At 43.8% G+C, this 24,560-nt stretch overlaps 1 protein-coding gene across 6 annotated transcripts in view; it reads left to right on the forward strand.

Annotated features, from left to right (window-relative positions):
• The window catches only part of LOC135214855 (STE20-related kinase adapter protein alpha-like), a 64,904-nt gene that overhangs the window by 27,928 nt on the left and 12,416 nt on the right, over window positions 1-24,560 (forward strand). For 5 of the 6 annotated variants that reach the window (XM_064249276.1, XM_064249275.1, XM_064249274.1 and 2 more), the window contains one exon: window positions 14,656-14,874. In XM_064249276.1, the coding sequence (XP_064105346.1) occupies window positions 14,704-14,874 (171 nt within the window). In that variant the 5' untranslated portion in view covers window positions 14,656-14,703. Of the gene's footprint in view, window positions 1-2,002; window positions 2,141-14,655; window positions 14,875-24,560 lie in introns of all 6 variants that reach the window. The other variant, XM_064249271.1, reaches the window with a different exon arrangement.

Raw genomic sequence — 24,560 nt, forward strand, 5'->3', positions numbered from 1 at the left:
CGAAATTTGAATTTCTGTCGGGGACGACGGAGTCTTAGCTATGTATATATCTGCCAGGTAAGTATGTATGAAACTTTATTGTATTATAACAATATCATGTTTATTGATTTCAAAGGATCAGTTATTTTAGAAAAAATTATGTACTTAGAAAATGCACTTAATCAAAATTGAACAGTTTTTGTCATCTTTTGATTGTAAATCAAGTTATGCCAGTTCTGTAGGAGTAACAGGTATTTCAAGGTCATCATCTTGAAGGAAGATGTTAGAAGAAACTGTGATTTTTCCATGGTGAGGAAAGATCATCTTGATTCTGCCTTTATGGGTTTTTATCTGGTTTAGGACTCACATGCCACTAGAATGTTCTAGTCTGCTGATTTCAACCGTCATCATACTGGTCTTGGGGCTTGTACTACTAGTCTCAATATACTTTTTTTGTAGTTCATTGTCAAATATACTATCCATAGAAGAGAAAACAGTGGAATAATGTGTACCTTCTCATAGAATTTAATGTATCGTCATCATAATTGAGGCAGTGGGAATAATATAGATACCTTCATTCTAAACTTGAAATTAACAGAGTAGTGTTCATTTTCTTCTTGGTAGAGGGTTGGCAAGCAGTTTTCATATGTTTTTCTTCCTGGAGGAGAGCAAAAATGAGGCTTTTAGCAGAGCTTAAACTAAGTATGAGAGTACAGTACGTACGATGTACTTAGTGGATCCAGCCAGTTTAAGTGTGAACAGTTGTTCATCTTACATCTTGAAGACAAAGGAGGGTTTGTCTCTTGGAACATTAGAGACTGTGCATGTGTTCATAACATGACTGATGGGGTTGGAAGGAAAGATTCATGATTTGAGTATGAATGGTGAGAGTACTGGTCATGTCAGACAGAGAGCAGATAAGTGAGTGAGTAGTAAGCAGAAACAGGGAAAAACCATTTTACTCATGAGTAAACACTTAGTGAATGGTGTGTCACAAGCTTCCAAGCCTGGTCAGTGACCAACATCCACCTTGTATACGCATGAGTTGCCAGATGCCACAGAGTTCTTACTTTACAATCTTTGATTGTTTTTAACTGGTTTCCAGCTGATGCTAGAAGATTATCCTATTTTTAAGACCTCAGGTTTGTTAGCTATGAAAAATACAAAGATTGAAAATTTGTCATGTCATATGAATAACTGTTATTATTCTGCAATGTATTTTTGGCACATAAATTTATTTGGAATAGGCATCTGATAGTGTAAACATCATGCGCAAAACATTTCTGTGATTGTTGAAGGGAATGACTATCTGTACATTTACTGTGGTGCTCACAACAGCTGGGGAAAAAGTTTTTGAAATAAATTTCCAACTGAATTGGAAACATAGCTGGAAGAAAAATGAACCTCATGATAGAACAGATCCATGTAAGAGCATAACATTCACCCAATGATAAAGGAAGGATGCACCAAAGTAGTTTTTGCTCTTTTATAATTGGACATTCCCTTTTAATGCAAGGCAACTAGATGGCCACTTAATGTGATTCTGTCTGCATGTAGGAAATTGAATATTTCAGCTATCAAATAACTGCAAGTATACTGGATGCAAGTCCCCTAAATTTGATCAGTATTTTTAACATTTCTAGCACTTTTGTTGACAGCATTTTTAAGGAGTCCCCTCAGCATCAACATATTCTTCAAGTTTATAGGGAACTAATCTTTTATAATTTTTTTTCTCCATAAAAATGAAAATTAATGGTTGGGGCACCTGGTATCTGCATGAAGTTGAGAATTTTAGTCCCTTGGTCAGTTGAAATAACTCATGATTTGTCAGAATTTATCACTTCACATACTTTCGGCCATTTTCCCCTAGGGGTTTATTATTGTTAATTCTGCAATAAACTCAACTGAAATTGAGATTTTGGTTTGAAGATGCAATTGACGAAGCCTTGGGTAAAGAATCACACTGGTCTGTTACTTTGATTAAGGATTTTTCCTGGCTCATTGCCATTTTTTGTCACCACAGCACTGAAGATTTATGCCAGGAATCCTATTTATCATGGGCGGTACATTCCCAAACAGACCTTTATTGAGTGGCCACTTTAGAACAGTTTGCCTAAAGAAGAGACCGTGGAATGAACGATGGGTTCTATTGCGAACCAAGGTAAGGGAAGAATTACCATTAGGAAGCACCTTGACTGGCTTGTGACCCCACTGGTGCAGTTTTTTTAGGTGGCATCGCATAGCACCAAATATATTAAGATTTGCTTATGCTTTCTAAACACTAGAAATTGAGTATGAACTGTTATGTAAATAGTATTTTTTGGCATTAATTAGGCTGTAGTCATGGATTCCTTAGAGTAGTAGTTTCAGTGTAGACTATATTTTAATGAGCTAATAAAATGTAGCACGCACAGTGCTAGCATTAAACTGCAGTACAGTGAAATTCACCTTTTTTTCACTGCCAACCCATATTTACCTTGTTTACAGTACCTGAGAAAGTAGGAACATTTATTTTTATATTTATTACTCCAGTTTTAGTTCACGAAAGCAATGTCTTTGTTGGAGTCTCTTAATTTTCTTTTAGAAGGTAGGGAGACAACAGAAATTAAAAGTAGATTGTCATAGAAGCCTTTTAGAAAAAACATTTCACATACCTGTATATTAAGAGCTGATCATTTGAGAACAAATGATGTTTTTATGTTTTAAAAGCGTTTCCTAGGTTATGGTTAGAAATTCTGATTTAGCTGGTATTTTGTAATAGTGTTGGACATACAATAGTTGGCTCAGTGTTACTTGAAGAACTAAGTGACTTACACTGTTTTCAAATGAAAGTATCTATCCAGATAATGATTGAGAAATGTAATGTGGTTTGATAGAAATTCTTGGAAGCAAATTTTATATGAATAATTATAAAGCTTTTACTATGTGTAAATAACAATATGTAGGAGGCTTTAGAGGGAGGAAAAACCATTATTGCTATAGTTGTCATTGAGTTATGTTTCCATAACCTACCAGCAACTGATGAAAACCTAATTTTGGATCTTTAGAAAGTTCATGGTAAAAGAAGAAGCTGCCATCTGACTGTTTAGAATTCACACAATGCAAATGTAAATTCAAGCTGATATCTGACTTACAATTAACACTAAGGAAATTGTAAATTCAAGATGAGTGGTGCTCCTTTTAGGATCATTATCTAACCCTGGTAGGCAAGAATTTGTGCGCGTATGTTTTTTTTTTTTTTTTAGGTATAATATTCATATCTTCATGCTGGGGAACAATGCTAGACTGTGGTTAACATAGACTGTGATTGTTTGACACATCATACATCTGTGATGACATTACTTATAGGTAAGTGCAGTCTGGAAGTTAAGTCATTAAAATTGAAGGTTAGCATTAACACTAAAATGTCATCAGGAAGTGTTTTGTGTTCAGGTAAACATTATAATAGAAGATACTTTCTGAAAGTGTAAGTAAAAATATATTCAAGCAATCAACTGTAATTAAGATTATAGGTGAAAGAAAGGTCTGTCGTGTCATCCAATTTATTAAGTTCATAAAAAAGTCAGAGTGGCAAGGATTCTTTTGTTTAGTAATTTGTCAATAGTACTACAGGGTAATAAGCTTAAAAACCAAAACTTGTGCTTTTGTAACTTTCACATCTAATCGAGTGGAAGCTTACTATTGTTTAGTAATCTTGAAATAGTAACGCTGGGTATAGTGCTGAAGTCCCCTAGATTCTGCCCAGTAGTGACTTAATGCTATAGTTTAGGTCCTGCCATTTTTGCAGGAGCAGTTACGCATTGCTTTTAATCTTAAGAGGTTTCTGCACTACTTAGAGAGCATTTCCTTTCCCAGTGAGTTTACTTTTTCCTATGGGCTCATGTGCATTGGGACATGATATATTTCTATCCCAAGCTATTTCTCCCTTGATTTATAACCCCATGATAAGAGTAGGGCATGAGAGAAGCAATCTGTATCTGAGGACTTAATTTGATATATTGTCTTGGTTAAGTAAATCAAATTTATTTCCTCATACCCACACTCATGAAAGATTGTTACATTATTGTATTAGTGTTTTCTTGAACTGGTTATCATTTTCTCCACATTTGAAAGAGGTTTTGTATTGAAAAATTGGAAAAGTTATTAAGATTGGAACTTGAATCCATAAACTACTTGAAGAAGATCATTATAAACTACTTGAAGATGATTATAATACTACTTGGGAGCTGTAATGGGAATGTAAATCAGATGGTAGTTTTTGGTGTAAAGCCATATCTATATGATTAGTCACATTAATTAAAACCTTGTGGACAAGTGTTTCAAGAACGAGCCCTTGTGTTCCAGGGCTGTGGTCCTTGAAGGGGTAGGATATCTGTCAGGTATTCAGCCTTTTGGAGGTAAGGCTCGTCTTGGTTACAGATAGATATTTTTAGTCACAGATCAGTTTTTATGAGTTTTGGAATCTCTACCGAATTTAGGGAAAATATTTGTATGTTTATCTTGGTTGTATGGTTGTTAATGTGTTGGGAAAATTATACCAAGAAATCATGGCAAATCAAATTGGAACTGTTGTTGTATTTTTGATGTGGCACCAGTTTGATAGATGAGAGTCGTCAGTTAAATTGTTCTCAACCAGTGTTAACTACTACCATATATACAAGCGCTTCGGGGGCATGGTTGGTATGGTGTTTGCGCCCCACCTCGGTGGTCGCAGGTTCGATTCTCGGCCATTCCATTAAGGAGTGAGAGATGTGTATTTCTGGTGACAGAAGTTCACTCTCGACGTGGTTCGGAAGTCACATAAAGCCGTTGGTCCCGTTGCTGAATGACCACTGGTTCCACGCAACGTAAAAACACCATACAAACAAACAAACTACCATATACTTTTTCGTTTAGTTAGTTAGGAAGGCTTCATTTAAAGGTTTACCTTTCAAGTGCTACACCAAATTTTTAATAAGGCAAAAGAAATATGCAAGTCAACTAGAATATGTAGTAGTAATGTAATCAGTTTTCAGCATTCCTCATTCTGTTGTAGAAGGTGTCGGTTTTGAATATAGTAAATATTTTAAATCCTCAAGGAATATCAACCAGAAAGCACCATGTAAATTTTTCTGTCATATGCTTCATAGATAACTCCAAGTCTTGTGCTAACTTTGGATTATTAATGGTTTGCTAGGATACTGAAGGCAATTATTATTTCAAAAAGCCCTAGCTTTTATTTGCATCTGTAGCTGAGTTTGGCATTTTGCTAGTACCAATGTAAGTTTACTTTATATTGAAAGAAAGAAATGTAAATTGTTCTTATGTGGAACAAACCTGGGTCTTAACATTAGGATAAATCTTCTGGTGCCAGATGGAAACTGGTAGAAAACAATAAGACTTATTTATGCAAGGAATCGGTGGCAACTTTCATCCGTCACGGTGATGAGGAAGTGGCCAGCGACATTGGTTTTCTTCTGTTTCTTCTTACTGTCTTCAGAGGAGGATGTCTCCTCTGCTCTCCTCCTGAAAGCCAGTTTTCCCTTTGCCCTTGTTTTCTAGGTTGTGTTTTTTGTAGTTATTTTTTGTGTTTTGGATTTTGATAATGCAGTCCCAAAACCCAGCTAAGAGTTCCCAAAAACCTCAGAGGAAATGTCCCGGCGTAGGCAACTACCCTTGTTTGTGTTTTCTTGCTTTCTTTGAGACTGGTCCCCATTAAAGTTGTAGTAGATTCAGAATGAATGCTTATAACGTGACTAACCCTAGTCTTGATTATCATTCATGGTCTGCTGAGCAATGGAGGGTCTTTGCCAAGAAGAGGCAGTGTGAGAGGGAGTTGGTGGTACCATTTTGGGAAGGGGTTTTCTCCTCCTTCAATGGATGTTTATCAGGCTCCTCATTCTTCTACTTACCCCTTGTCGAGGACTCTTCCTGTTGCTTCTTCATTGGAAGGTTTGTCTTGTCCCCTTCCTATTCCTCATGTTGCTCAGTCTTTCTCTTTGTGGGGGTTAGGAGATTTACCCACCCGGGAGGGTGGAGGCAGCGCCATCTTTTCCTTTGTTTCAGGATCGGATGCGCAGAAGAAGTCTGTCATTTGGGCCTTGTTAGGCCTATCAGGGGTACCAACCTTAGATGGCCTGTTATCTCTCTTCATGTCTTCTCATATCCTATTAATTGGCTGCTAAGACAGTTCATACCCCTCCTGGCCTTGCCTCTGCTGGATCTCACGCTATGCTACCTAATGCGATGCCCTTAGTACTTACAATGCATCTTAGGTAGCTTCTCACAAAGACTGTCAATACTTAACAGCTCCTGTACAGAGTTCGTTTGCTACTATGATGTCGCAGTTTGTTTCTGTGAACTCTCTTGTTCAGGCTATGTTTAACACAGTCAACTCAGTTCATTCCCCTGTCAGATGTTAGAGAATTAAAGACATTGTTGCTGATCCTCTCCCCAAGAAAGGAAAGACGATCTCCGCTCCTAATGTCAAGACCTCAGGTTTGTTAGCTTTGATAAGTACAAATTAATTTTAAATTTGTGATATATTTGGTGGTTCACATTGTATATTGTATGTAGTCTCATAACATGAAACAATTTGAATCATTGGGTTTTATTGTTTTTGATTGATGATATTAATACTGTAGAGTACCCAAAAATGCAGGAAAAGCGTAAACTGAAAGGGTTGAGGTGCACACGTCATTGACTGGTGCACTGAAAACAGTCTTTTTCCCATAGTCTGATTTTAATATCGACTAAAAATAAAAAGGGAGTTGTAGCTGAGTTCACAGGAGACCAATGTTGATATGTATGCTGTGTTAACCAGGAAATTCCTGAAAGTATCGGTGCTCGCTGTACTGTTTTTGTCTGCCAAAGTGTTACCTGCAACTTGGTCACATTGCTTTTTGAATGGTTTGTCAACTATTTTGTTATGGCTACTGTCCCACTAACAGTGATGCTGTTGTTGATATGTGCCCAGTCTGTGGGAACTTCAGGGTGATTTTCACAAATGCTTAAGTGAGGAAAGTAAATGTAAACTCTTTTCAGGGTTTATTATTTTATTTATTTTTTTTTTTTTTTTTACAAGCCAAGTGTCTTTTTGGGTTCTTGAGAAAAGTGGACTTTTCTTCTGACAATTTTCTTTTCTTTTTATTACATTTCAGTTTTAATTTTCTTTTCTTTTCTTGTTATTACCTTTCAGTTTGTTCATGAAACTTACCTGTCAGATATATATATAGCTGTATTTTCTGAAGTCCGACAGAATTTTAAAAACTTCCGACACACGCAGTGGTCGGCCAGGTGGTTAGTACCCATTCCCTGCCGCTGGGAGGCGGGTATCAGGAACCATTCCCATTTTCTATTCATAATTTTTCTGTCGCCGGTGCTGGAACACCTGTTTCCAGTACCTCCGTCTTAGATTTTGGAAACTTCATTGCCGCTAAGTATCCTAATTGTCTTTTAATTTTATTTACTTGGATTTGTGGCTAGACATACGCTATCTTAAATTGATTTGAATTTGATTCATTTTTGCATAAGATATCTGAATCTAGTTAGGCTAGTTTCAGAGGGTGTTGTCTGCAAAGATAGGGTGTGGCTACCGAAAGCTTCGGTAGATCCGCACTTGGTATGCACTAGGGTATGAGTCTTGCTTCTTTGTCGAGATTTGTCATGTAAGGAGTGTGAGACTTTGTCTAATTCCGTAAGGAAGACGTATGTATGCAATTAATCAGTAAACATGTCTAATTCCGTAAGGGAAAACGTATGATTCGTATGTACAATTAATCAGTAAACAAAAGTCAGGGTAGTGAACCTGCTAACCTTCCTGTAGACTTTTTTTTGCCTAACCCTGTAGTATAGCCTACGGGTTATGAATATGTCTGCGAGAGGTGATCGTTGTTGTGAAGAGTGCTACTTCTGTTATTGTTTCTCATAACCCTGTAATGTTGCCTCGGGCCCTAAACAGTGTCTGTAGAGGTTATTGCCCTTTCTCTAATACTCCTTCGATTCGTATCTTAGAATCGAAAGTGCTTGCTTTAGAGAGCAATATGAAGTGGCTAAGTGCAGTGACAGTGCCCTTGTGTAGTGGAGGGTGCGTCAGATCGGCCTTATTTCGCCTCTAGGCCTGGACCTCTGCTTGACTCCCAGGACCCGGGGAGAGCATGTCGAAAGCCGAAGGAGGGTTACGAGGAACCCCACCGATCTGGCGTGCCTTCGGCAGTTTCTGATGAAAATCCCCAGACTGCCTTAGTGCGTGCACGTGCACGAATCCTGAAGGATTGCTTCTCGTCCTCCGAAGCGTCCTCCCCGCGCAGTTGGTTGGAGCTTTCGGAAGGACTCGCGCCCTCTAAATAGAAGCTTTATAGAAGAGGACGCTTCACGTCCTCTCTCTCTCGTTATGCGTTCCAGTGAGAAGTAAGAAGGCGAACGTCGCCTGATCACGTGTACGTCTTTCCACCGAGAAATATAAAAGAAAAAGAAGTCTTAGTAGCAGGACGCTTTTGAGAGCGGACGTCCGAGCTTTGTTACTGTGAGAATAAGAAGGCGTTCCCTCGCCAGTCGCCCCACTCGTATTCTCACACGATCAACCCTTCTCCTGAGACTGTTTCGTGCAGTCGGATTTCTCTCCGAAATGTATCTCGCTTGTTTTGACGCCTGTCAGGAGCGTGACGCTTTTCTGCACGCTTCTTTTGACGCTCGGCTTGGACGGGACGTTCGGATGGACGCCAGGCGCGCGCGAGGGTGCACGCCAAGCGCGACACCAGTGGACGCCGAGCGCAAGCCAGTGGACGCCGAGCGCGCTCGCTGCTCGCCAGTGGACGCCGAGCGCGCGCGCCAGCGCACGCCAGGTGTGTCGCCTGGCTGAACGTTTCTGTTGAACTCTCTAGCTCTTGTTTACGATTTGGCCTCAAGAATTTTTACCTCTACTTCGGTGATACCTTATACCTCACATGCAAAGAATGTGAAGTAAGGCAGTGCTTCGGAGAAGCTTAAAGTGAACAGACAACTTCGTCTTCGAAACCCAGCAAGACTCGGGTTTCGTGAATTCAAGAGTCTCTGTCAATATTATATTGCTTTTTCGCAAAGGTGGATGGAGTAGGAAGCTCAAGGGAAGATCTCGTTTTCTCTACCGCAGTCAAGACTTTTGCGATAAGGCAGTTACGGTTTATGTAAAGGCTCGATGTCCTGCACGTCAGGACTCTCGGCAACGTCAGTAGGATTCTTGCAAAGGCACTCATCAAAAGAACGCTCTTCAGGAAAGCGCAAGACAGGACTTCCTTTGCCATACTGCCAATAATTTTAAGCTTTAGCAGGCATTAGTTGTGATAAGGGAGAGGAAGCTGGTTGGAGAATTTCTTCCTCTTCCCAGGATAATTTTGCAAGCTTTTTAGCCCATCTGAAATTTGGGTTTTTCAGATAGGTTTTGTTAGTTTCTAGTCGGGACTACGCTGCCGAATTGAACAGCGTCGTTCTACCTGCCGTAAGCCCAGTCTCTTAACAGGATTCTTGCCCCCTCCCTCGTTTGAGACGGGAATCTGAAAATAAAATGCTCGACTCCTCCTGGATTACGTTTTGTCAATTCAGTGACTTTCCCCCATTGACAATATACTATCGTTTTGTCAAGTAAGTGGGTATCCCCTCATTGACAAAATCTCTCTGTCCCGTAAATGGTTAGTTCTCATTGACAAACATCTCATTAACTTGATATTGCGTAAGCGAATAAGCTCTTATTGACAAGATTCGGAAGAGCTCTCATTCGTCATTCGCAGACTCGTACAAGAAATAGACTTGTAGACTACGTCAATGAACGCTTATGTCCAATAACATAAGAAGCTTGAGCTGACTGCTTCGATTCTCTTAAGTTTTTGTTCATGAAACTTGCCTGTCAGATATTGTATGTAGCTGTATTTCCGAATTCAGCTATATATATGTCTGCCAGGTAAGTATGAACAAACTTTATTGTGATATAATTTCATATTTTGCCTTGCGTTATTTTATTTCTGGTTGGTTCAAGTCATATACGCTTGCTGTAGTTACCTCTCGGATGGCAACCGAGAGTCTATTGTCTATTTTAAGGACATTTAATCGTTACTCCCTGCAGCCTTCCAGGAGTTTCCGATTTATCTTTTACCGTTGTATGGTAGTGTTTCTGACGACACAAACGCATCTATATATTTAGCGTTTTCTGTTTCGCTTAAATATACCAGCTTGAGAGTCTTTCTGCTCAAAAAATAATGGACCTATTTCTTCGTAGAATAGGGTAGCTGGCAACCCAGACATAAGTTAAGAGACGACATTCGTAAGCTGCTGGCTGCTGCTGTCACGCTGTGTCTGCAGTCTGTCCTCCAGACTCCAGTCCAAGTGTCCAACCGATCCAGTAACAGATCGTGCGCTGTCATGCGCGGTATGTTACGTCTCTCTCTCCTGCGGGATTGACTGACTAATCGTATCTCTGTGCTGACGGTTACGTCTCTCCTGCGGGATTGACTGACTAACTCTATCTCTGTCCTACAATCACGGACTTTAGCCTAAGATTGAAGGGATTTCTTACGTGAATGAATAAACGTTTGCATTCCTTTTTGCCTTACTATGTTCAACAGATTATCTCTTAATCCTTTCGGTGCTCGTTACCGCACGTATAGAACTACGAGTCTACCGCAACCATTGCACTTTTATATGCTCTCCTGCTTAGGCAAAGCGCAGCCTTATTAGGGAAGTAAGCATACTCGGGGAGGGAATGGATGAGCTTGCTGGGGACCATTTCCTTCCTGAAGAAGTTTGTTTTCCCCGAATAGACTGCAATTCAGAATCACAGTTTTTTTCCAACCGGGCCGGGAAACTGAAATATTATTCAAGATCTAGGAATGATTCTGAACATCTCTCAGTGCGTCTATCACCTGAGGTGATAGAAAGAAGGTGCCGGACATCTGGATAGGGTTTCAGATGTCCTGGATCTTAATCTGAAAGAAGTAAAAGCGATTCGGGTAGTCCCTCCAGTCCTCGAAACGTAGTTTTTGGGAACCAGTGGTCAGATCACTCTGATATTCCACAGCTCTCTCATATCTAAGAAGTATCTTCTCTCGGTCCCTGTTCGAGTTTACGAGAAAGAGCTATTATAACAACAGGCGTAGAATGTAACGATCCTCTAGAGGTTCGTTACAGGATTGCAAAAGTCCGTACGAATCGTCTCGATCGACGGCAGCAACTATTGACTTCCGAGTGGAATCTTTCTTTAGAAGTAAGTTGAGAGTTGTGGAGACTTTAGGGACGCCCTTTTCATTCTTCTCTTCGATATGTTGAGGACGAAGAGGCTTCTTCTTCTCTGCTCCCTTCTTATTCTCGATCCGGGATCGGTACCATTAAATGCCATCCTATGATATTGAACGGGGATGGATGTTTAGTCTCTTTTCCCTTTTTCAATCGCTTAGGAAATGTAATAAGAGGATTTATGACGTCACAGGGAGCGACAAGGACGCTGATCGCCCCATGTTGGCCCTCAGGATCCTGGATTCACAGAGGTCACATACTTCCTAGTTCACTTCCAAGGACCTTTTCCGAGAGTCCGTCTACTCTAACTCGAAAGGTACCTATAACCTCTCCGCTCTGAGTCTGACTACGTTCAGGCTATCGAGATGTTGACAGGAATAGATTACCGTCTGCCATTTCCGTCTGAAGAATGGGATAAGCTGGCCAGTCACAACTATTAAAGAATACGCAAATATGTTGTTGACGGCCTTTGGCTCAGAGATTTGCGTCTGTCAAACAATAAAGCCCTTCACGATCTTTGAGTTCTGTGGAATCTCGAATCTCGCTCACCATCTACTTTTTGTCTCACCTGTTTTCTCGGAGTCAGACACTCGTGCGAGATCAGGCGACGTATAGTAGCCCTGAGTTTCTTGTTGACGAAGTCGTTGCGTTTATACACCCCCGATGATCGTGTAACATGAGACCAGGTTGGACTGTCAGGCATTCTTCCTTCGGGACTGAATCGCCTTTTTGCTCCTCGCTCCTTTCTCCTGGCACCAGAAGCTCGAGTCAGGAGTTGATTCGCTGACGACGTTGGGTTACGTTGATACACACCCCCCCAAGGTTTGCTTAGATTGAATCCGCCCAGGCAGTCCAGACACTCATCCTTCAGCGAAGAATAGTGCCTTATGGTCTTCAGGGTACAGCCTTGCTGTCCTTGATTCGTCTGACTGTCAACTGGTCGGTTCACCTGACTTTTAGTACGACGGACTGACTGTGCATGTCCGATCGAAGCTTTCAATATGGAACTTAGACGTAGTCCTGAAGTTCTTGATGTCAAAGCATTCGAACCTCTCTTACCTGTTAACTTCTTGCATGTGATCAGGAAGGCCTTCTTCTAACCACCCTAGATACGACAAAGAGGGTTAGTGAGATTTTGTTTAAGCCATCGTCACAAGTTTTGGCTTTGGAGAACACAAGGCGGTGTGCTCTCTAAGCCTTCTGTTGTGGCCTAAGAATGGAAACCCGTTTTGTCCTTGGGCAGGAGCTTGGAATCAAGGATGGCACAAGTTAGTGGGCAGGAGCCAGAGAGAGTCCTGTGCCCTGTCGGGTCTCTCAGTTTTATCTACATAAAACTCAAGAAAGTCGAAGTCATTCGGCAATCTGCAGTGTTCCGAAAAAGACCAGACTTGCCCATATCGAAGAACACCCTGGCTTTAGTGTTAAGGAGTTCTTTCAAAAATGCTCCTTCATTGTGTTTTGCACAAAGATTTGAAATCTTTTTATCTGAATGCTCACGAGGTGAGGGCGCGGCCTCGGAAGCATTTCAACAGAGCATGGCACTCAGCAACATCCTGAGTACCATGTTTTAGCGAAGCAACTCTGTGTTCACTTCACACTCCCTGCGAGATGTGAAGATGGCATATGAGATCTGCTGCTCGCTAGGGCCATACGTGTCTGCAGACACAATCTTGGGGCAAGAAGTACCACTCATCCTATCCTGTAGAAATGGTTAGGAAGAGCTCTTAATTTAGTTGTTGAGATCGCCGACAACGGCGACTTCTTAACTCTTAAGCCTTAGTTAACACACCTTAACTTTGGCTAGGTTTGGTCAGGTGGTGATATATATATTTATATATATATATTTATTTTCTTCTTAGCCCTCATGGTATGGTCAATATGGTCTAGTCACATTGTGGTCCACGCCCCCGCCCCCGTTGACAGATCATCTGGAGTGCACAGCTTTATAGGTCTCTACCTCGCTGGCAACTCTAGTAAAGCAGAAGCAGACTTGGGTGACAGTAATCACGAAGTCAGCTATGCTAACAGGTGGAACCAAGATGTAAATCATCTGCATGCATTTGTTTCCCAAAATCCTTCTATTCTGTCCCTTCCCACCTCCAAAGGTGGGATTCAGCTATATATATACTGACAGGTAAGTTTCATGAACAAAATGATATTGTTATGATACAATAAAGTTTGTTCATAACATTACCTGGCAGATATATATAATCAAGTACCCCCCACCCACCTCCCCTCAGGGGACAGTGGAAATAAAAATTAATTGAATAGAAAATGGGAATGGTTCCTGATACCCCCCCCCCGCCTCCCAGCGGCGGAATGGGTACTCCACCACCTGGCCGACCACTGCGTGTGTCGGAAGTTTTTAAAATTCTGTCGGACTTCAGAAATACAGCTATATATATATCTGCCAGTAAGTATGAACAACTTTATTGTATCATAACAATATCATTTTAAACTAAGTGCTTAGAATTTAGAACTTAAATGTATGGATATTATGTGTGGAGTACTGTATGTGAATGTTCTGATTACTATTTGGAAATTTCATATGTAACTTACAATTTTCCCCCATATTCGTGGGGGATGGGGTACCAGACACCCCCCCCCCCCCCTAATAGTTGAAACCCCTGTAAAAACACTTAAAACTGCCTATTTTCTTATTGCTGCTTTTTTAAAGAGTATTATCACAAAAAGTGTATTTTATGATTAATAAAAAACTAGGAATTTATGGATATTTCTCAAAGAAACCAAATAATGGAGGTACGTATAGGTTCCAGAGAGAAATCTGCGAATATGTGAGTCCGCGAATACTTGAGGTGTATGTAGGTTTTCCTTTTGTGTCATCGGTCCTTGCTTATCTCTGCATATTTTTTTAAGCCAGTTAATCAATCAATCAATCATATATGATTTTTTATACAAATAATATTGTTGATAAGATTTAAAAAAAAAATTTTTTTGGTTCGGTGAAAATAAATACTAACTTTTTTGCATGTTTATTGCTCATTTTTATTGATACTACATTTTGTAAATACAATGTATATTTTATATTGCACTGCTTTGCTGTAGTTGAGTTGCCCTGTTTGGCTTTTGAATGAAATGGCATGTTAAGGAAATGATTATGCTCACTTGGCATTTTTGATATTTTCATGGGGAGAATTGTAAAATACCTTATTGCATTTAAAGTTTGCTTTTGTCAAAGTTATTGCATTGCAATTTCTCATTAATTTATTTTTTGAACTCGTTACTTCAATGAAAATTTAGAATGTATGTCTGAATCTGGTGTGTTTATAGGTTTTATTTACATTAATGCTCATGTTTGCTTGGAAATAATAGTACAGAAATATAGAGAAGCATTGCTTATTCCTGAATGGAGAAAAAGAATTCTCATTGAAAAATATACTTAATGTTATTCGTAATTAACTCTTTGTTCTGTAGAGTCGTATCAAATCTGAGAGTTTTGCCTTGGAGTTGCGCTCACCGAGCATGGTATCCTTTGAGGCATCTGCAGAAACCTACGATGTCTGGAGTCATGTTGGGTCAGTATGTGGAGGCATGGGAGCTGTATGGGTGGCGAGGCACAACCCATCCAATAGTCATGTGGCTATCAAAATTTATGAATTGGATAAATGTGGAGATGAATTTGAATTGATTCAGGTAAGGCTGTTTTTAATTGTTTTCTCTGATGTATTTACTTGATTTATAGTTTTCCTCGTTTTGATTACTGTATAATTTATACACTAGCAACATTGAATCTTTTTACTATGTTTTTTTCATTTCCCGCTTGTAACTTGCTGAATCACATCATTGTCTGTAAGCAGCTTGAAATTTACTGTCAATGTAGCCAATGTAATTTCTCATAGACTTAGTACATTGATGAAGCAGGAGTCTTGTTAGATGCCGTGATAAAGTGGGTGGTGGGAGGAGGTAGATAAAGTGGGTGGTGGGAGGAGGTAGATAAAGTGGGTGGTGGGAGGAGGTAGATAAAGTGGGTGGTGGGAGGAGGTAGATAAAGTGGGTGGTGGGAGGAGGTAGATAAAGTGGGTGGTGGGAGGAGGTAGATAAAGTGGGTGGTGGGAGGAGGTAGATAAAGTGGGTGGTGGGAGGAGGTAGATGTTCCTTCCAAGCAGGCTTAGCCGTGTTATTGCTAAATCATGGGTAAACTTACCAATTGTTCCGACACGGCATACAAACCTTCGGTCCTTTTACAATAGGAAGGTACTAGCGGCAGCTGGATAGGTCGTAAGCTTTCGAACAAGGGGTTCGGTAGTTAACTGCTTGTCCGACAGGCGCGCGCGCGCGACTGGTAGGTAAACAAATCACTTTTGCTTTCGGCCTGCTGGCGTGTGGACGTGTATCATCGCTCTCTGCCCGCTTCATCGTCGTTGCTTTCGCATGGTTGTGTTTTTCTTTTTCTATTTATCTAGTGAAACTGAATTGTAAGTACAATCATTTCATATTTATTTCCATTGAATTCAAGTGTGAATTAAAGGATCTTGGTTTCACCACGCCCTCCGATTACCCGAGTGCCGGGACTGAAGGGCGTAAGTGCGGGAAAATTCATTTTCCAGAAATGATCCTCGTATTGTGTATGCTGGCGGTGCCGAGGGCGGGAGCGCTCGCTCCGAGCGTATATTTTGGGTTGGAAATGTAAGTAGATGAAAATCGTAAGTAAGTGCTCTTTTCATTTATATTTTTTTGACCTGTATGCCCGTTGCCGAGCGAATGCGCTCGGCACGGTGGGAAACTTATTCTGTATGGAAGTGGAATCGCAAGTACAGTATTCTTTTTTGCATTTTCGATATATTTATTTTTGATTGTAGCAATACTCATTTTGGATCAGTTTCCGAGCTTACCCGGAAATTGATCCTTTCCCCTTTTTATTTGAATGAAGTGAAATCGCAAGTGCAGTTCTTTTTCATTTTCATTTTTTATTGAGATTGCATTGTTTACTGGGATCAATGTTTCCGCTATTTCCCGGGAATTGATCCTTCCCCTTTTTATTTGTATGAAGTGAAATCGCAAGCGCAGTATTCTTTTTCATTTTCATTTTTTTTTTTTTGATTGCATCAATTCATTATGGATCAAGGTTTCCATAAACCTTGATCCATAAAGGTAAGGAATGGATCCTTTTACCCTTGCGCTCGGTACCGAGGGCGCAAATGCGCTCGATCCGAGCCCTTATTCATTGTGAAGTGAATCGTAATGCAAGATGCATTTTCATTTTATTCCTTATTATTGATTGCATCAATATTTATTTGGTTCAAGTTCCGCTCAGTCAGGGAATTGATCCTTATGCCCTTGCATTCGGGCCGATGGCACGATTGCTCTCGGGCTCTTATATTGTTGTTGGGTACATGGGTGCTGTGCGGGGGTGGGGAACGAGAACCCCCCCCCCCCGCTCAGCTCCCACAGATGGCCCTTCCCCTTGGGGGGGGGGAGGTTATCGGCGTTCTTCTCCTCGCCCGATCCGTCGAGCGCGGGGGAGGGCACTCGTGCCCGATGTACAATTGTATTCGGGTCCTTCCACTCGTTCGGAGAGGGCTCACGCGCGAGGGACTTCCCCCCCACTAATCGCTACTACTGTTATTTCCGCAGGTGCTACTGCCACGAGGGTGGACCTTGGTGAGTATGGGCGTCCTTGCCATTTGCAGGGGCGTGCTAGTGTCCAGGGGCTGCGGTTTCTATGTCTGGGCCTACTGCGGTCACCCATGGAGTGGTGACCACGCAACCAGGTGACGACGTCCCTCCTCACCTGGTGTACTCGCCTCACGTGGTAACAGTCTTGCCTACAGCCGCTGTGAAGTGCCGTTCGCCGTACCGAGAGGGGCGTGCCGCCGCCGCTCGTGGTTGCCGCTCTGCAGCGACCACACTTCCGCTGCCCTAGAGCTCGCCCCTGGACCTGCCGCCGGTACCAGGATGTTGCTGGCTGCTGCTCCACTTCCTGTGTTTCCGGTGCTGCCTGCCGTACCTGCCGATTCTGGGCTGACTGTCCATTGCAGTTGCTGCGCTGGCTGTCCCTCCGCCGTTGCTGCGCTGGCTGTCCCTGCCGTTGCTCGCGCTGGCTGTCCCTGCCGTTTGCTGCGCTGCTGTCCCTACCGATGCTGTGCTGGCTGTGCCTGCTGTTCCTGATATGCCCATACCTGCTGATGTCGTCCCTGTTCGTGGTGGTACTACCCCAGACTTTGGTCTGTCTGTACAGGTGCGGTCCGGGCCCTGTGGCTTCGGCTACAGCAGCCCCGGCTTCCGCCCTGGATAGCAGATCTTACGTCTGTCCTGAGGAAGCTGACGAAGAAGAGGAGGAAGGTGTCGTCGTCGTCGTCTTCATCTTCTTCATCGTCGTCGGCTGCCGCCTCTTCCCCTTCGACTTCTAAGGCTTCACAGCCGAGGAAGAAGAAAGGTTGCCTCCTCCTCCTAAGAAGTCTCCCTCGGGAGCTTCTCGGGACCCACGTCTCACCTCGGTGGGACGGGAGGGTTCCTTCCGCTGGTCCTCCTGCTCCTTCGGGAGCGCGGGCCCGTCTCTTCTTCCGCAAGGAAGAAGACTACGGGGACCAGAGGGGTACCTGGCTAACACCGGGTACTTCCTCGCCTGGTGTCAGTGGTTCTGCCACTGCATCAGGGTCCGTCTCGGCCTCTCGTTCGCGGGAGGTACCGAGTGTACGGTCGCCTACCAGCGACCGTGCAGCCAGGAACCAGACCTCTGAGTCCGCTCAGCGTCAGGTTCACGGCACGGGGCGGAAGACTGGTGACAGCCGCTCACGTGACTCTCACGCAGACCAGCTCTCACTCTCGCCGGCGAACAGCTGGCTACCCGGGGTGGGGGACTGTGACGGTCCAACGACCGGCCACGGGCTGAGGCTGGGAAGAGGTCCTCCCATTTCGCCGGTGCCAGCCACGGCTGGAACCAGCGACGTGACGTGCCGTGAGGACAAGCACCGGTCTCACTGTGACAGTGGAGCCTGCAGGTCGCCTGACCGTCGCTCTCACAGAGAGCGATCAGGTACGGCAACCAGCACCAGCTCTTCTGACACTCGAGATCGGGGCTGCTGTGCTCAGTCCAGCCGCCGTTCTCCACAGCGAGACGGTTCGACCAGGCCTGCAGCTCGATCGCCACCCGCGGGTTGACGATCGCCTGCAGCCCTCTTCCCAAGCCTGCTGGTTCTGCCAGCGAGCGAGGAGGGAGCGTCAGGTCTGCCTCTCCCGTACCTTCAACCTCCTCTGGTTACACCGGGAGGAAGCGAGGTATTGAGGAGTGATCGTGAGGGGTGCGCCCTCATGATCCACCACGACGCCCTACGTGCCAGGCACGGTTCTTGACCGGCCAGGACGTATGCGCAAGTGGATGGGAAGACCGAGAGGGGCTGTCGCTGTTCCCCCTTCTTAGGAGGAAGGTTCTCGGAATATGCTCTTGTTCGCAAAGGGCTTAACGGTCCCACTCTGCAAGATGCTGTGAATTCCGAGATCTAGAGGAACTTTGCCGAGGTTATGGCGCTGATTCGTCAGCACAACGACCTCGGGGAAGGATCGCCACTCCCACCAGCAGAGCCACGTCTCGGCTCGAGTCGTTTTGGGGCCCGAGAGGGAACCCCAAATCGACGGTGGGTCTGCCGTGATCGGAGCTTGCCGACTGTGTTGAACCAGGTAGTCTCTCGTCTCCGACAAGAAGGCTCTCATCGTTCTGGCCGGTCGAACAAGCTACTTCACTTCCTCTACTGCGACAGAGGCGTTTCTACGTGTCTTCGGACACCGTAGTTGAATACCCCTTCGGTCCTCCTGAGGTTTCGACCTCGACGAGGACTGGAATGAGTCGGAGGACGGTATCGGCTCTCTCCTGTCAGGTGTCGATCAGCCCCACCCAGACGACGTTCACAGTGGCGGCAGACCCTTACCTACAGTATGAGTTCGTAACCCTCCTCGGGGGAAAACGTTTTCTCCTGACGATACGTTTTCCCAGGCTCTGAGAGGCCATCGCCGTAAGGCGATGGCTGCTCCTTTTCTTCTCCAACTGCTAGTTCCGCTGGGAAGGCGAGCCAGTATCCTTCCAATCCTCCCCCATTCCCTCTCTCCTTACGGCTACGAGGGAAAGGGGAGGGATCCTACAGAGATTTCTCTGTAAGATCCCACGTTAGGGGCTGCGCTACCCGGGGGGACCTTCGGTCCTACCTGAGCGTAAGTCCCGGTTGTTGAGGAGGGATCCTGGCCCCTTTCTCGATTCCTACGGGAATCGAGAGGACCACCAGCCGATATCGTTTGACGAATTCGGTGGGGGGTTTCGCAGAGTGCTTAGAATTCTACGGAATTTCTAGCGCACTCAGAGTGTTCGAGTTTTTTTACGATCTCCAAACACTTAGGCGAGACCACGGTCCAAAGTGAGCGAGAATCCCCGATAATTTTGTTACGATAATCGGGAACCTCAGCTTATGCTCGAATTCATGTAATTTCTAGCATTTGGAAGAAGACTGCTGCTGGAAGGAAGAGTATCTCACAGTAGGCGTTTAACCTGGAATAGAGAAGAACGGACGGGAACTTCCAGTTTGGCTTGAACTATCGTCTTCGTAGGTATTCTGTTCACCATTGAAGCTTTCCGTTGGGAAAGACTTCTCCTTCACTCTCTTGACTAGAGAACGAAGGTGGTCGATCTCCAATCCTTATTCCTCATTCCTCGAGGGGAAAAGAATTTAGGATGGAGGTCGTGGTACAGAACCTACAAATATCTACGTATATTACCCTCGCGACATGATTCTTTTAACAGTTGAATGTCCGGGGGGTAGGCGCAATACCGTAGTTAACTCTACGGTTTGTGACCGAGACGAATTGTATCTTAATTGAACTGCAACTCGGGGTTGCCTGCAACCTCCCAGCAGTTATCAGTTTCGATTTAGATACTTGGTATTGTCATGACAACACCAAATCAGCTTTTGTATTTACCGAAATCCGTTTCGGTTTAAATATAATTGCTTCGAGCGTATTCTTTATGCTCGATGGTTCTAGCCGAACGCATTCCTTCGTGGAATAATGGATTACCTGCAACTCAGGATGACGAGTCACCGAGAGCTACTGCGTATTGAAACTGCCTGATAGCGGCTCAGTATCAGCTAGGTCTCGGAGATGCACGGTCGGTTACGTCTCTCTCTCCCCTGGTTTGATTGACTACCCCCGAACCGTATCTCTGCCCAACAATCATGACTTAGGTCTCTGATTAACGGGGATTCTCCGCAATAATGAAGGACCATCTACTGCTGTGCGCTCCGATTTCATCGCCTTCAACATTGCGAGAATTTTCAACAGAGATATCTTGGACTCTCTCATCTTTCTGTTTATCGCACGGTAACAGAAGTCTGTACTAGTCAACCGTTCTTCATCACCACCGCGATAATGCGAATGATTTTTGCAGACATCTGAGTTTGTCTTCAAAATATCTCGTATTCGTAGGTGTGCAATTATTCATTGCTCGCCCGAATTAACAGATATGTCAGAAGACATCGCCTACTCTCCGACCTGACAGCTCTACTTCCAAATGTTCAGCCCATGAGAAGCAGTTCTTCAGGCAGTATTTCCCTGTCTTCATTACTGAAAAGCGCTCCGCTTTTATTGCAACTACGATCCTCACCGGACAGCAATGAATAGCGGTTAGCGTTCTCAGTCTTTGTAGCACAGGTTCAGAATCTTGAGAATCCTTCTCTCGGTTCAGCTGTGAAGACGTAGGTTGCATTTTCTGTACACCTTCGTCTTCAACGACACATAGTGTTGTTTCTCCTAGCCGAGAATCAACTATACTATGAGTTATCTTTGCCATCAAGGACCTCGGTCTCTAGAAGGCAAGTGACTTTCGCCTGTTGGGCACATGCCTTAAGAGAGTCATCACCTTGCCTTCTGGCATCGGTGACGAACGAAATTATTTGTTTAGTCTCTTGGCATAACCCTTTTAAGGCGAAGGTCACGTGACTTGCTCGGGTGCTTGGACAACTTGCCTCCTACCGAACGCAGTCAGTCGGCAGCTGTCAGAGCTCCCAAGTCTGTTACGAACTTCGCTGTGGACTTAGTTCGGTTGTTGTTCCATAACAATCTTTTTCTTCGTCCTAAGCGGCTTGTCACAGTACCCATACCATCGACACCCAACATTGAGTGTCGGTGTCCTATCCACTACCGAGAACAACAACTTCGCTGCAGACGGATAGACCAGTATGGGTACAGGACATCACCGAAGTTGAGAAGAGGGATAGGTCATACGACCATTCCCTTCTTTTCCTCTGAGGTAATTGCATGACTTTTACTGCGAAGTCAAGCATCCAGGGGATGGGGATTCGTGACGCTCGATTTCGTTACCGAATTCGTAGCGAAGACTCTGAACCCTTCGGTTCCTGACGATCGGTTAGAGTCCTTCACAATCCCCTCCCTAAGGACTTCACTTCCCCCGCCTTCGATGCGAAGGAGATGCTGCTTTGTCCTGTGAAAGCGCGACCGCGCTTTCTGAAGAAACTCGACATCCCAGGCTGAGTGTTTGAAGACTCTTCGTCAGCACCAAGATGACCTAGAAGTACACTCCCTCGAGTTACACAAGAACTTCTCCGTGGCGCAGGTACTGAAGGCAGGGGTGGTCTGGTACAACCAGACCACCGGCACCTCCTTCTACCTTTTGGATATTGCCCACAGGTCCTTGGATCGTTTTCCTTAGGACCCGTGGTGGCTGCTCAACACGTTGTCTAGCTAACCCAGACCCTAGCAGGCTGAACAGCATCGAGTCCTGGTGTGACTGTAAGAATAGATAAGTGAATGAGAGAGTGACTGGCTTCTCTTCCTATCTTTTCTCCCCCTCTGACCTGTGGGTAGAGGGATACGGTCATCACCTGCTGGATAAGGGACGAGATGCCAGTGAGCTACTCGACAGAGCCCCGCCCCATCCTATCCCTTTCACTAGGGATGGGAGCGAATATCCACCACTTCCTCCTACAAGGGGGGGAAGTGGGATGCCAACAAGAGACAAACATAACTTTATGTTGCTCTTGCAATAGGAACTTGTTCTTGTTTGCTGGTACGAAGAGATAACGCTTGCCTCTCTCTTAGTACTTGGTCCAGAGGTCTGACCATTGATCCTGCGGTGCACACCCCGATCAATCGGACAGAGGCTTGGATCCCTCCCTCGCTCTTACGACCAGGGAGGCATTCCAAGGTTGGGCGAACACCAGTCTGTTCACAAAAGACTCAGATTCCTCCCACCAAGAAGTGAGTCTTCCTATTGTAAAAGGACCGAAGGTTTGTATGCCGTGTCGGAACAAATGACAATTTGTCCAAAATTGCATTTTTCCTAACTATACAAACCTGAGGTCCTTTTACACATAGCCCCACCTCATGCCACCCCTCACTCTGCAGTTTTTGCTTGGGCCAAAAGCAAAAGTGATTTGTTTACCTACCAGTCGCCGCGGCGCGCCTGTCGGACAAGCAGTTAACTACCGAACCCCGTTGTTCGAAAGCTTACGACCTATCCAGCTGCCGCTAGTACCTTCCTATTGTAAAAGGACCTCAGGTTTGTATAGTTAGGAAAAATGCAATTTTGGACAAATTGTCATATCTGGCCATTTAGAAGTACGTAACAAGCAGGGACACATCCAAGTTCAACATTAGAGCTTTGTTTTTTGACTCCTCAAAGATAAAACCATCATTTAGAGTTGACCTATAGATTCCTCAGCTGATCCTATTTATGGGGAGGAATAGTAGCATCCTATCACAAATGGTAATAAGTAATGATAGTAGCATCCTATCACAAATGGTAATAAGTAATGATACTAGCTGTATCACAAATGGTAATAACCTATATTAAAACAGTGTACTCTTATAAATGTTATTCTATGAAATACTAAGCGTAGCCTAGATTAGCCTGGAACATTTCTTTATGGGAAACTATAAATACAATATGAAAAATTTATTCGATGATTAAGTAAACTAAAGTGAATGTAGAGGTTCACATGGATAGGTGTTAATTGGTAAAATGTTTTAAGTGTTTTAATTTGATATTTGTTCATGAAACTTACCTGTCAGATATATATATAGCTGCATTTTCTGAAGTCCGACAGAATTTCAAAAACTTCCGGCACATGCAGTGGTCGGCCAGGTGGTTAGTACCCATTCCCGCCGCTGGGAGGCGGGTATCAGGAACCATTCCCATTTTCTATTCATAATTTTTCTGTCGCCGGTGCTGGAAACACCTGTTTTCAGTACCTCCGTCTTAGGATTTTGTAAACTTCATTGCCGCTAAGTATCCTAATTATCTTTTAATTTATTTTTTGTTCATGAAACTTACTTGTCAGATATATATATAGCTGTATTTTCTGAAGTCCGACAGAAATTCAAAAACTTCCGGCACACACAGTGGTCGGCCAGGTGGTTAGTACCCATTCCCGCCGCTGGGAGGCGGGTATCAGGAACCATTCCCATTTTCTATTCATAATTTTTCTGTCGCCGGTGCTGGAAACACCTGTTTTCAGTACCTCCGTCTTAGGATTTTGGAAACTTCATGGCCGCTAAATATCCTAATTGTCTTTTGATTTATTGACTTGGATTTGTGGCTAGGCATACGCTATCTTAAATTGTTTTGAATATGATCATTTTTGTATATCTGAATCTAGTTAGGAGCTAGTTTCAGAGGGTGTTGTCTGCTAAGATAGGGTGTGCTACCGAAATTGAAAGTTCGGTAGTTCCGCACTCGATATGCACGAGGGCTATGTGTCTTGCTTCTTTGTTGAGATTTGTCATGTAAGGAGTGTGAGACTTTGTCTAATTCTGTAAGGAAGACGTATGATTCGTATGTACGCAATTAATCAGTAAACAAAGTCAGGGTAGGCTAACCTACCTGTAGACTTTATTTTGCCTAACCCTGTAGTATGGCCTACGGGCTATAAATATGTCTCGTGAGGTAATGCCCTTTACGTTATAGATTCCATCTGTATCTTGGAATCTAAGGTGCTCGCTCTCTATCATTGTGGTGAAGAGTGCTACTTCTGTAGTTGTTACTCCTAACCTGTAATGTTGCCTTCGGGCCCCTAAAACAGTTTCTGTAGAGGGTATTGACCTTTCTCTGATACTCTATCGATTCGTAACTTAGAATCGAAAGTGAAGTGGCTAAGTGCAGTGACAGTGCCCCTTGTGTAGTGGAGGGTGCGTCAGATCGGCCTTATTTCGCCTCTAGGCCGGGGACCTCTGCTTGACTCCCAGGAACAGGGAGAGAGCATGTCGAAAGCCGAAGGAGGGTTACGAGGAACTCCCACCGATCTGACGTGCCTTCGGCAGACCTGAAGTTACTCCCAGGCTGCCAAAGTGCGTGCACGAATCCTGAAGGATTGCTTCTC

The sequence above is a fragment of the Macrobrachium nipponense genome, chromosome 46 (genome assembly GCF_015104395.2).
Source record: "Macrobrachium nipponense isolate FS-2020 chromosome 46, ASM1510439v2, whole genome shotgun sequence".
In the NCBI taxonomy this organism is placed as follows: domain Eukaryota; kingdom Metazoa; phylum Arthropoda; class Malacostraca; order Decapoda; family Palaemonidae; genus Macrobrachium; species Macrobrachium nipponense.